Source organism: Zootoca vivipara, chromosome 13, assembly GCF_963506605.1.
Source record: "Zootoca vivipara chromosome 13, rZooViv1.1, whole genome shotgun sequence".
In the NCBI taxonomy this organism is placed as follows: domain Eukaryota; kingdom Metazoa; phylum Chordata; class Lepidosauria; order Squamata; family Lacertidae; genus Zootoca; species Zootoca vivipara.
Genome location: NC_083288.1, coordinates 1144019 through 1157151, shown reverse-complemented (window position 1 = coordinate 1157151; position 13133 = coordinate 1144019). Strand labels below are relative to the sequence as shown.

The following is a 13133-nucleotide window of genomic DNA, read 5'->3' as shown; positions in this document are numbered from 1 at the left end:
CCTCAGGGAACGCCCCACCAGTGCCTCAGCCATGAGACCTGGAACGGACGCAGGACCCCAGAGGTGCCACTTCTGGTCGGCATAATTTCTAGCCAAGAGAGGTGCCATGGCCTCCCATTCTTCCTGGAAGGCTCCAAATCCCACCTAAATGGGGTGGTGATGGTGGTGCCTTTATTCAGGCAAATGGGAAGGCGAAGTGTACTGGTCTGAGGCAGAGCCATAGCCGTTTGCCACTTTGTTTTTCAAAATTAACCTCCAAGGGAGAAGCAGTTCATCTCTTCTATCCCGGTGGTTCATTATAAGAACTGTGACTTTAAGAACACCTGGCTGAGCTTGTTGTTTTCCTCCTCCCTTCCAATCTCTTTTTCCTTGTGGGTTGTGTATTTTAGATTGCAGAGCCAAGGGCAAAACTGTCTACTGGTTTTTGTAAGCTGCTTCGCCGCAGGGGTGTGTGTGTATCTTTTTTGGCTGAATAGCGAGACAGAAATGTTTTAGAATGATAGATGAAGGGGGAAGGCACGCCCGGGCACAGCAGGGGGAACTTGGAGGCGGGGGGGGGGGGCTTTTACATACCAAGCTGAAAAGCAGCTGCCTGGTCTCCCCAGTTCCTCCTCAGACTGGATCCAATTGGCATTCAAGATGCACCTGCTTGTCTGTCTGGGAGCAGAAAATAGCAAATTATATTGGATCATCATTCGTCACAGCCAGTGACATGCCAGGGGGGTTCAGCTGAAATAGCCACCCAAGGTGCCTCTTGGACAGGCTGTGGCTGGTTCAGCAAAGAGGACAGAGGGGAACTTGGCCTCTCCTTTGCTGGTTTGGAGGCTGCAGGACTACAGAGCAGGGAGGGGCTCAAAGGAGGAACACCAGCCTGAGGAGGTGCTCTCATTGGGCAAGTAACATTTGCATGGGGTGCAGGCGGAACCCTGGTCAACTCGGCCATCCTCCGAGACGTCACCAAGGACCAAGAAGCATATGACTGGGGTGGCATGGTGGCTTAGGCCTGCCCAGAGCTGTACAATCCCAAATAGATAGATATCTAGTTGGCCACTGTGAGAATAGGAAGATGGACAAGATGGGTCCCCTTTGGTCATCCATCAGGCTCCACTTGTGTCCTATTCTGATTTCACTGATTTCACAATGGGGCAAGGTCAGAAATTGCAGCACCATGGAGAGCTCCAGGTGAGCTTTTATGAGGGCTTTTTATAGGGTAGTACCGGTAGTAGATGGTCACCTTCCAGGCTCTGCCCCTTCCTTGGATCAATGACTTTAAAGAGGCAGGTCTCTGGCTTGGGACTGAATCACAGAATCATAGAATTGTAGAGTTGGACTAGAACCCAAGGGTCATCTACTCCAACGTCCTAAAATGCAGGAAACTTAACTATAGCATCCTTGACAGATGGGCATCCAACCTCAGCTTAAAAACCTCCAAGTAAGGAGAGTCCACAACTTCCCGAGGGAGACTGTTCCACGGTTGAATGGCTCTTCCTGTCAGAAAGTTTTCTGATGTTTAGTCAGAATCTCCTTCCTTGTAACTTGAAGCCATGGGTTCGAGTTCTACTCTCCAGAGCAGGAGAAAACAAGCTTGCTTCATCTTCCATGGGACAGGCCTTCAGATATTTTAAGAGGGCTATCATATTAATTTTCTTCCCTATTTTTTCTTGGGGTAAGTCAATTATATAAAAACAGTAACACTAATAATGGGCCACCTTTGCCCGCAATAAATATGGTCGCCGCATTCCTCGCCTTTCCCGGCGGCAAGATGGCCGCCCGAGGCCCCGCCCCAGCGTCCCTCGTCGCGGACCCTGCGTGCGGCGACGGTGTGGTGCGCACTTGGCGCAAGCGGCTTGGCGAATGTCTCGGCTCGCGCGAAGAGGTGCGCCGGTGGCGCACGCACGCGCAGAACGCCTTCCCCGTGACTGGCGGGGCTGAGAGGGACCCGTTAGCGGGAGCGGCGGCCCCCGAGCGGCTCCGCCCGGCCCGGCTAGGCCATGTCCAAGCGGCTGCGGAGCAGCGACGTGTGCGCCGATTGCAGCGCTCCCGGTAAACACCGCGGGAAGACCAGGAGCGGACGAGGGGTGGGGGGCCACCGCGGAGCTCGAGGGACCCAGGCGTCCGAGGGACCCGGGCACCGCACGGGGCTCTCGCGGGCGCCTCCGCTGGAAGGGGCCGCCGGGGAAACGGAAGGCTGCGATCGTTCTGAGGGGAGGTCCGTCTGGGCATGTGCAGGGGCCCCCTGGCCTGGGCATGTGCAGAGGGCGGGCCCCCCTCGCAAGCAGGTGGGGGAAGGAGCAGGTGCCCAGGATGGAGCTGTCGGGGAAGCCCTGGCCGGAACCTCTCCGCTCTGCTGCTTGGGGTGTCTGTGAAAGAGGGAGGGAGGGGTTTAAAGAGTGTGGTCCCCACCCTTCCCTTTGCGCATGGGTTCCCCTCGCTCGCCCTGGTCTGCCCCCAGGGGAACAGGAGGCTTGGCTGGATGGGCCCCACTAGCCTCCTGCAGGCTCTGCTCGGGTCCTTGCAAGGCGGGCTTACCAAAGGCTTCCCTGGGATGCAAGATGCTAGGCTAGAGAGGCCTTTGGCCTGATCCATCCACAGGTGGTTATGTTTTCTAAAATCACCAGCACCCAGTTTGGGGGCACTTTGTGGGACGCACCCTCTTCCCCCAGGGCCTTTGATGGAGATGACATTCTGGGCCCCAAACAGGAAACCAGCTGCGGAAATTGTCGCATCCTGCCTTGAGTTAATTGCAGGTGGCAAGAGAAAGCAGCAGCTAGTTCTCAGAAACCCAGCCGGCTCCGCTTGTGGTGGCACAAGGGGCCTGAGCCTTTTCCCTGTACCTTGGATGAACGAGCCAGAATTGCCCCTGACATCAGAGCCTCATGTGGCTACCAATGGTTGCCCCGTGGGCTGTTGTGGATCTTCCTGCCACAGTGAGTCTCATGTCTGTCTCGTGGTCTGGGCACAATTCAGCTACCGGCTCTGGATGATTTCTTTCTCCCCATTGCACCATCACCAAAGCTCTACCTCAGCTCTGCCATTTGTGTGCTGAGTTCACACAGCCGAGGGCACTTGGGCATATGCCACAACTGTGGCAGTCATTTCCACCAGATCAGACAGAAGCAACTTTGGTAATCAGTGCCCCCCACTCCAAAACCCATGAGTAAGTAAGTTGCCAACTTGTACTAGTGAGGACTTCATAGTTGGGGAGCCTGCCTAGCATCATGTACAAAATATGTATACTGGCATACTGCACATACCGGTAAATCCCAAATGAGAGCTCTGAGGTTAAGCGTAGATGCTCTTCTTTCTTGCAACTTTCTTGCAACTTGCAATTCCACTTTGCTGCATTGTAAGTAAGTGGTTTTTAGGGTGGAGGTTGAGTTGCCATGCTCTTGAAATGCACAGGGAACCCTAATAATTATGTGGAAAAGGGAATTGCTGGCTGTTTCAGCAGCCTTTCCCCATATCTTCCCCCACACTTAATACAAGCATGCAAGCATTTCTTTATTGTGTGCATTCTTCAGCTCTTTCAGGGGGGAGCTGACAATTTCCCTCTGCTGTTCTTACAACTTCTCTTAATGATGCAGTAAAGACAGTAGCGCAACAGATGTTATATTCAGCTTCGGTTCAAGAGATCTCATGCTTTGCCAGCCACCTTTCCATTCTGCTCCAGTTCACCAGAGAGCTTGGCCTGTGACTCAAGGCCAAATCTGGCTTGGTGCTTGTCATGCTTCCTGTTTTGCGTGACCCTGGCATGTTCTTTGCAGCTTGTTTTAGCTCATGCCCTGGGTGCCTCCTCTGAGTTCAGTACAAATCCAGATTTCCTTCCTTGTTTGATGATGCACAAAGTATTTTTTAAAATATAAAAACTGGACCTGAAAAATCCAAGCACCACCTGTGGCTGAAGTGGACGGTGGAATTTCTTTGCAACCAAACTCCTGCCTCTCTCTCTTCCTATGCTAAATGTGCCACTGTTTTTCTTTCAGACCCATGTTGGGCATCAGTTAACAGAGGAGTTCTGATTTGTGATGAATGCTGCAGCGTCCATAGGAGCCTGGGCCGGCACATCTCCCAAGTCAGGCACCTGAAACACACCCCGTGGCCCACAACGCTGCTTCAGGTAACACACACTGGGCTCACCATGCCATTCAGCCAAATGACCACCCCTCCTGCCTAACAGCTTCCCATAGTAGTCATGTGTGGCTCAAAGGTGGTCGGGGCAGGGGAAGAGAAGAGCTTGCGTGTGTAAAGCTTCCTTTTCTTGTCCTGCGAGGCCAAGGCTTACTTGTCAGGGACAGCCAAACAAGTGGCTGTTGTTGTTGTTGTTGTTGTTGTTATTGTTATTTAGTCGTTTAGTCGTGTCCGACTCTTTGGGATCCCATGGACCAGAGCACGCCAGGCCCTCCTGTCTTCCACTGCCTCCCACAGTTTGGTCAGACTCAAGTTGGTGGCTTTGAGAACATTGTCCAACCATCTCGTCCTCTGCCCTCCATCTTTCCCAACATCAGGGTCTTTTCCAGGGAGTCTTCTCTTCTCATGAGGTGGCCAAAGTACTGGAGCCTTAGCTTCAGGATCTGTCCTTCCAGTGAGCACTCAGGGCTGATTTCCTTCAGAATGGATAGGTTTGATTAATTTTAACAGGGAGAAATGTAAAAAAAAAGCAACTCTTTTATCTGTGGGCCTGTACAGTAGCAATACCCTCCTGCATTCCTTCTGCTTCTGGGACTCCTATGGGGGCAGCAAGTTGGCCACTGGGAGGACAGGATGCTGGACTAGATGGGCTCTCTTTGGTCTGCTCCAGTAGCCAGGCTCTTATGGGGAGAGCTGGAAAACACTGACCTATGGAATGCATATTGCAACCAAATGCCTTCTCCCAATTTAAGGATTCTGTTTGTCAACATTCCCTGACCTTTTGCTTTTGGTGCTTTTTAACGTGTTCTAATGTAACTACAGTTGTATGGGGCGGATGCAAGGGGGTTGCAAGCAAACTCTGCTTGTTCACCGTCACTATGACTGCAATGCACTGTGCCATGATTCCCCACTCAGCCACACAACTAATAGGTGCCCTCGAGTCCCTTGCACACTCTTGGCCTGCCTTACTTCTGGTGGAGATGCACCTTACCCTTCGTCTAAAGGATAAAGGAGTTCCTTTAGAGGAAGATCAGAATAAATATGTGTTAAAGTCTGCCAGCTTGTTCAGATATTTTAAAGCTATGAAAGGCAGGCAAGAAAGGCTGTTTCCCCCCTTTCACAGCTGGCAATATAAAATCAGAAGACTTGTGATTGTTTCTTTAAAAAGCATCCTGCCAAGTGTTTTGGGGCCACATAAAACAATAAGCTAATTAGACACAGCTTCCTTTACTGAAAATAGGTTAGCAGGTAAAGGAGGGAAAAACTCCAGGAAACGTCTTGAGCTTATCAGTTATTTCATTTATGGTTTGATTGATTCTGGTGTTGTGTGTTTGGGCTGGGAGGTCTGCAAACCACCTCATAAAACAGCTCTGGGTTTAGTTTTTTAAAACAATCAAGCATTATTTTAATTTTAATATAAATAATATAATAAATAATATAAAAATATAAAAATAAATTTTTGAAGAAGTAATGAAATGAGATACAAATGGCAAAAAGACAGAATATTGTGGATTGCACATTGCTGAATGTGTCCAGAGATTGACTATGCAGCAGACTTCAAAACTGGTCTGGGGCCTTTTGAAATGCTGAATTGGATATTTTCTGCACGTTAAACTCAATACTCTAACCAATAGCTTTATTCTAAAGGTCAACAAAACTTTGAGCAGAGCCTTGAGAAGGGCTGTTTCTGTAATAAATGTTGGTGCATTATAGAACGTGTGCAGAGTACACCTGCAGAGCTCCATGCCAGCAACAGGACAACTGTCACCGAGCATCTAAGTTGCTCTGGACAAGAGGAAGACACCAGCTCCATGCTTCGTGTTCTGCTTTGTTTTTTTGCAGATGTTGGAAACCTTGTACAGTAATGGGGCTAACTCCATCTGGGAACATTCATTGCTGGATCCTGCATCTGTCATGAGCGGAAGGCGCAAAGCAAACCCCCAGGACAAAGTTCAGTAAGTTGGGGAGGGGGGGAATGCCTCTATCTCCCCTAGAGGGCCAAGGGGGCAAACCTACAGCAACCTCCAACAAACCATGGCCAGGGCTGGAGCCGATGTGAGCCAGCCGGATCCTCCTGCCTCCCACATTGCCCAAGCAGAGGAAAACACTCTTGGTGGCAGATGTGACTAAAATGGAGAAAGCCTCTTTATTCAGAGAGCTATTTGGAGGTGGGCGCGCCAGAATGTCAGAGGTGTGGCTGAGTCCATGGCCTCCTGCTGCTGTTCTGGGAGGAACACGATTGGGATGCTTGTTTCAAATCAGCATGTGAAATTCAGACCACCTTTGTGGTCTCCTAGCCATGGCATCTCTGGCACGGCATGTTTTCTCTCCCCATCAAATGCAATTGCATTGTTGTTGTTGTTGTTGTACCTCACCCATCTGACTGGGTTGCCCCAGCCACTCTGGGCAGCTTCCAGCATATATAAAAACATAATAAATCATTACACATTAAAAGGCTTCCCTATACAGGCTGCCTTCAGATGTCTTCTAAAGGTTATGTAGTTGCTCATCTCCTTGATATCTGTTGGGAGGGCGTTCCACAAGGTGGGGGCTACTACTGAGAAGGCCCTCTGCAAGTGTTCATCTTACCCACAGGATTACAGCCTTAGTTTCAAGCTAAATGTGCTTAATTAGGGATCACAGGCACAACTCCTGAGTAAAAAGGCATTGGGAGCAAGATTTTGTCAAAAGCCTTACTGAAATCAAGATACACTACACCCACAGCATTCCCCTGTTCCACCAGAAGTAGATCTCACTCATGAGATGTTTTAATGCTCTTCTGTGGTGTAGCTCCTTTTCCTTTGTCTCTCTTGTAGCCCCAATAAAGCGGAATTCATCAGAGCAAAGTATCAGATGCTGGCCTTCGTTCATCGCTTACCATGTCGGGATGATGACAGTGTGACTGCCAAAGACCTTAGTAAGGTAAAATTCCCTCAGTTTGGATCAGGCTGAAGGCCCATCTAGTCCAACGTTCTGTACTCACTAGATGCCCACGCAAAGCCCACTTTATGGGCAGGTAGCTGATCAGGATGTGTTCCATCCACAATATTCAGCTGCCACCCTGGCATTTTGGGGGGAAAGGTATGATTGAGTCCTAAATGCTTCAGAGGGCGCTCTGTGTCAAAATCCAAATTCTGATTCAGAAAAAAGAAACTTAATATTTCCTTTTTTAACTAATGAGGAATTGAAAAAATAACTTACTTTTTTTACAGAATTGGATGAAATTTACAGGCATAGTAGCCCCTCCTGATTGGATAAACGACTACCAAATTAGCCAAAAAAGGTTTAGAGTCCCCCCCCCACTGGGCTCATTTGTAAAATTCATCCCCATCACCCCAAAAAAGGGAACCATCAATACAATCATAGACTCGGGTTACAGACGCTTCAGGTTGCATCTTTTCAGCTTGTGTCCCGCGCCGAATTCGGAAGTACCTGAATGGGTAACTTCCGGGTTTTGGCGCATGCGCAGAAGTGCCAAATCGTGACCCGTGCGTGCGCAGACGCGGGTTGCGAACACTGCAGGTTGCGAATGTGCCTCCCGCACGGATCACGTTCGCAACTTGAGCGTCCACTGTCCTTAAAAAAAGAAAATATTTTTGCAGAAGTGGACTAACTTTTCAGGCAGGGTAGCCCCTTTTGTGTATTTACAGTTTGGGGGTAGTTAAAAATGATTCATTTAATTATTTTATAAACAACTTGTATGAGAAAAGGGTACATCAAAGGTAAGAAATTTGCCAAATGACAGACAAATCAGCGCAGGGATTTTAGTGCTTGGTGTCTTTGAAGTTGATTTTGAGCAGGGGGGGAACTAGAAAGGATTTGCTTCCTTCCCTGTGATATATTGTGGGCAACAGTTCCATTATGAAATCTTAGAGGTGTCCCTCGAAAAATAACCTGCAAAATTTCGGAAGGTAAGATGTAGGGGCCCAGAGGGTTACAATGAATGAAAACTAAGAAACACAGCTTCAGGCTTGTCTTCTGCTCAGTGACATCAATTAAACCTTAAGTGTGAAGCTGATCTGAGTGGATGTTGTTATAAGAGGCGGAGAAACATCTGTCACTCCCTCCGCACCAGCCTTCCCCAGCAGAGAGCCCTCCAGATGTTTTGGGCTGCAGCTCTCATCAGCACTGCCCGTTGGCCAGATGGCTGGCTGTTAGGGGCCCCAGGTCACCTGGAGAGGTTGCTGCGCTCCACCTGCCATTTGATAAAGCTTTTTCATGTCTCCACACCTTCTTTGCTTGTTGATTGTAGCTGGCAGGTGGCAAGAGTGACATTCCCCAAAGCAAGCCCCTCTGGGAATCCCTGGAAGGAGTTACTGGGACTGTCAGCACAGGTTTCTCAGCTGCAGTGAGGCAAGAGGAAATTCTCTGCTGACACTCCTCTCTCTCTCTCTCTCCCTTTCAGCAACTCCACTCGAGCGTCAGGACGGGGAATCTGGAGACCTGTTTGCGGCTTCTTTCTCTGGGCGCCCAGGCCAACTTCTTCCATCCAGTAAGAGAAGGCCTTTCCATGAGCTTGGCCATCATTGCTTTGGGCTGGTCTGCAGCAGCAGCTTCTCAACAAATGCCTTTTAACTCCCCTTTGCAGGAGAAAGGGAACACCCCGCTGCACGTAGCTGCCAAGACGGGTCAGATTTTACAAGCGGAGTTGTTGGCGGTGTATGGGGCTGATCCTGGCACACAGGACTCCAGTGGGAAGACGCCAATTGACTATGCAAAGTGAGCCATTTCAAGCTTGGCGGGGTTGGTGGTGGTGGTGGTATTGTTGGCAGGAACAAAAATGAAGAGCAAGTGGGTGGGAGATGGACCAAACCTCCTTACTATTGAATTTCGCTGTTTAGTGACATGAAAATCTTTTTCACCATATCCTTTCCTCTGCTTCTGAGGCAACGGAGGGTTAGAAGGAGGAGCTCTAGGTGTTGTGGGATGCTTTCACTCAGTTAAAATAAGGCATGGCGGCTTTCAGTGCCGTATTTTAGATAGCAAACCTGTGCAATAGTATATTTCACTCTCTGAGTAGGATTGCAGCCTCAGAAGTCACCTGCAATAGACTTTTATTTTTGTTCTTACTAATGTTTTCAACTCAACAGTAGTGATTTCTGAATGAATCTCCCACCCACCTTTTGCCCAATAGGCAAGGAGGGCACTATGAGCTGGCAGAACGCCTTGCGGAAATCCAGTACGAGCTCACAGACAGGCTGGCATTCTATCTCTGTGGCAGAAAACCTGGTAAGGGTCTGACTAGGTTTATTTCATGTTATTGTGGTTATTTCATCCCCACCCCCTAAAATTTGAATATCGGTTGACTGCTAAAAATAAACAAACCTCAGAGTAGTGTCTCATACCCCCCCAACATTTCTCTGATGAAAATAGGGATGTTCCATTCCATAATGATAATTTTACTCTTTATACCCCAACACATCTAACTGGGTTGCCCCAGCCACTCTGGGCAGCTTCCAACATATATAAAAACATAATAAAACATTAAACTTTATAAGAAAAAACCCTTCCCTATACAGGCTTGCCTTCAGGTGGCTCGAGGATCAGATAACTCCATACTCACCACCATTTCCCCAATGGAAATACAGTGGTACCTCCGGTTACAAACGCTTCAGATTACAGACTCCGCTAACCCAGAAATAGTACCTCGAGTTAAGAACTTTGCTTCAGGATGAGAACAGAAATCGTGCTCCGATGGCGCGGCGGCAGAAGGAGGCCCCATTAGCTAAAGTGGTACCTCAGGTTAAGAACAGTTTCAACTTAAGAACGGACCTCCGGAACAAATTAAGTTCTTAACCAAAGGTACCACTGTAGGGACATCCTAAGGAAAAGCAGGACGTTCTGGGATCAAATCAGAAACTGGAAGAGCTTCTCTAAATCAGGGACTGTCCCTGGAAAATAGGGACAATTGGAGGGTGTCTGTCTGTAGAATAAGAATAAGAGTAAAACAGAAAAGGACAATAAAATTATCAGTAAAAACAGTTCAAAAAAGCTGTTAAAAACATTCAAAAAATTAAATGTCAGTAATAAGCTAAAAATGGATTAAAACCCATGTCAACATTTTCTGTATCTGAGAAGGCTTGTCAAAGCCAAAATGTTTTTAAAGGTAAAGGTAAAGGAACCCCTGACCATTAGGTCCATTCATGACCGATTCTGGGGTTATGGCGCTTATCTCGTGTTATTGGCCGAGGGAACCGGCGTACAGCTTCCAGGTCATGTGGCCAGCATGACAAAGCTGCTTCTGGCGAATCAGAGCAGCGCACGGAAACACCTTTTACCTTCCTGCCAGAGCGGTACCTATTTATCTACTTGCACTTTGATGTGCTTTCAAACTGCTAGGTTGGCAGGAGCTGGGACCGAGCAATGGGAGCTCACCCTGTCGCAGGGATTCGAACTGCCGACCTTCTGATCGGCAAGCCTAGGCTCTGTGGTTTAGCCCACAGCGCCACCCGCGTGTTTTTAGCAGGGATTTATTTTAGCAGGTGCCAAAAAGAGTGCTGATGTCAACAGGCAGGGAGTTCCAAAGTGTAGGTGCTGCCACACTAACAGATTTCTTGCTAAGGCAGAACAATAATTATGTGGCCCCTGTAACTGTGCCTGTTTTGTCGATGGAATCAGTTGAGGGGCAGATCTGGGGTCACTTTATATACTATTAGTAACACCTTGAAGATGGCTCATTAGCAAGTGGGCAACTTCTGCAAGTCCCTAAGCAGAGGTAGTCTTATGTTCTATGCTGCTTTACTTCTAGAGAGCTCGGGGTGGAGTCCATGGCTCATGCATCCCCCTGCATCGACCTGTTTGAGAAGTGGTCCAGCAGGAATTGGGGGGGACATATGTTCATCCTGGGTCGCCATTATCTTTTAACCCCACGTTGAGTGACATGACTGCTGTAGCTCAAGGGAGGAGAGACTTTAGACTTGCAGGAACTACTTGACTTTTTTCTAGAACTGCAGTCTGGTATAAAATATGTATTCTGATCCCAGGAATTTGTTTGGAGTACCAGAACTGAGGTGAGCTCACATTCCTTTCACACAGAAATCCACACCTGGTGACACCCAAGCTTCATTCACTTCCGCAGTCTAGTTTGGATGTGCGAGGGGTCATTTTGTTGCTGCTATAAACAGTTGGGAGTCAGAGACCCTTGCCAATCTCCTGAAGGAGATCCAAGTCTGCTTCTGCCTGTCTTTGCCCTGCCAGAATGCAGACCTCAGGCCTCTCCAGTTCATGCAGGCACTGAAAAGGCTGTTCAGCTGAATCAAGTTGTGGCTTGTGGAGAACTGTGAGTTGAGATAATGGCATGATCCTTTCTAGCACCTAATGCTCTTTTGAAACTTCATTTTCAGATCACAAAAGTGGACAACATTTTATTATACCTCAAATGGCAGACAGGTAAGAGTGCAGACTAAGCACTAATAATATGTACGGTAGTGTCACAGGGAGGTGCGTTGCAGCTACTCTAGAGTAACGACTGTGGTAATAGTATTGTTGGCCAAATCAAATGACAGTCGTAGAATCCTTTGATTGTCAAGAGCGACCATAGAAAGCTTCATCTTGCGAGGCAACAAAGAATCGCTAGACGCTTTCGTAAAAAGAAAAAAATACAAAAAAAAGAACAATCAATATTTATCATTCATATGTTCTGACATTGTTGACCTCCTCATGTCTCTCCTAACTGCGTTTCATTGTATATCATCCTTAGTAATTTCTGTATTTCTATAATTTCTTCAACTCATCTTATTTTTACCTTGACTAACATATTTCACCTCCTATTACTTCCTTAACAAACATTTCAATTCTTATTTAATGCTTATATCTAAATCTTAATATACTATAATACCTCTACAAATCCTCCTCTACAACCTCCATGTACTTCCAAATCTTATCCAATATTGCAGTGTTTCCCAACCTTGTGCCTCCAGACGTTTTGGGACTACAACTCCCATCATCCCTAGCTAGCAAGACCAGTGGTCAGGAATGATGGGAATTGTAGTCCAAAAACAGCTGGAGGCACAAGGTTGGGAAACACTGCAATATTGCAATTATTTCTTAAATATATTTTGAATTTCCTCCAATCTTCTTCCACCGACTCTTCCCTCTGGTCACGAAGTCTCCTGGTCAGTTTGGCCAGTTCCATAAATTCAATCATCTTCATCTGCCATTCATCCACTGTAGGTAGATCTTCACTCTTCCAATTCTTAGCCAATAAAATTATTGCTGCTGTTGTGGCATTAAAAAAAAAGTAGTATTTTTTTTAGGTATTTCCTCTCTAACTATCCCAAGTAAAAAAAAGCTTCTGGTTTCTATTTTGTCCATTTGCTCTTTATCCTTTTTATAAAGCTGTTTATAATACTTCTGAAAAAATTTCCTTATCTCTGTTGGGTTCTCAATAGTCTTCTCTTCCATCTTAATATTGGTTATTGTACTTTGTTTCTGTCTCTTTTTCAATTGCCATGCTAATAATTTCCCACATTTATTAGCAGATTCAAATGTCCTTTGATTCATCATTTTGATCTTCCACTCCATTTCCTGATTTATTCATTGTGAATACTGTAATTGCAACAACTTAATTTCTTTTTGGATCTGCTGATTTTTTTTATTACACCTCAATTTCTTCTCTTTTTCTTTCAATTGTAACAGAATATTTTCTTTTTACTCATTTTGTTGTTTCTTCCTAATCTTGTTCTGTTGTATCAGAAATCCTCTCATCACTGCCTTACTTGCATCCCAAATGACCCTTTTATCTGTCTCTGTACTCAAATTTATTTCAAAATAATCCTTTAGGGTCTTTTGGGCCTTCTTAACAATCTCTTCATTTCTCATCAATGCATCATTCATCCTCCATCTAAAGGAACCCTGCAGAGACAACTTTAGTTCTAAACACACATCATTATGGTCCGAATGTATCCTTGGGCAAATTTGTACCTTGATCATTCTTGGGGCCAATTCTCTGGTTGTCCATATGGTTCTCTGGTTGTCCAGGCGGGACCACCATTGTTGAGAATCTG

The 13133-nt window shown here is 46.9% G+C and overlaps 1 protein-coding gene across 5 annotated transcripts in view; it reads left to right on the top strand.

Moving 5' to 3' along the window:
- The first annotated feature begins 1882 nt into the window (after nt 1-1882).
- The window catches only part of GIT2 (GIT ArfGAP 2), a 37409-nt gene continuing 26158 nt past the window's right edge, over nt 1883-13133 (top strand). For 4 of the 5 annotated variants that reach the window (XM_035134373.2, XM_035134375.2, XM_060282094.1 and 1 more), the window contains exons 1-8: nt 1896-2043; nt 3984-4117; nt 5971-6083; nt 6945-7050; nt 8534-8620; nt 8717-8847; nt 9263-9357; nt 11472-11517. In XM_035134373.2, the coding sequence (XP_034990264.1) occupies nt 1992-2043; nt 3984-4117; nt 5971-6083; nt 6945-7050; nt 8534-8620; nt 8717-8847; nt 9263-9357; nt 11472-11517 (764 nt within the window). In that variant the 5' untranslated portion in view covers nt 1896-1991. Of the gene's footprint in view, nt 2044-3983; nt 4118-5970; nt 6084-6944; nt 7051-8533; nt 8621-8716; nt 8848-9262; nt 9358-11471; nt 11518-13133 lie in introns of all 5 variants that reach the window. The other variant, XM_035134374.2, reaches the window with a different exon arrangement.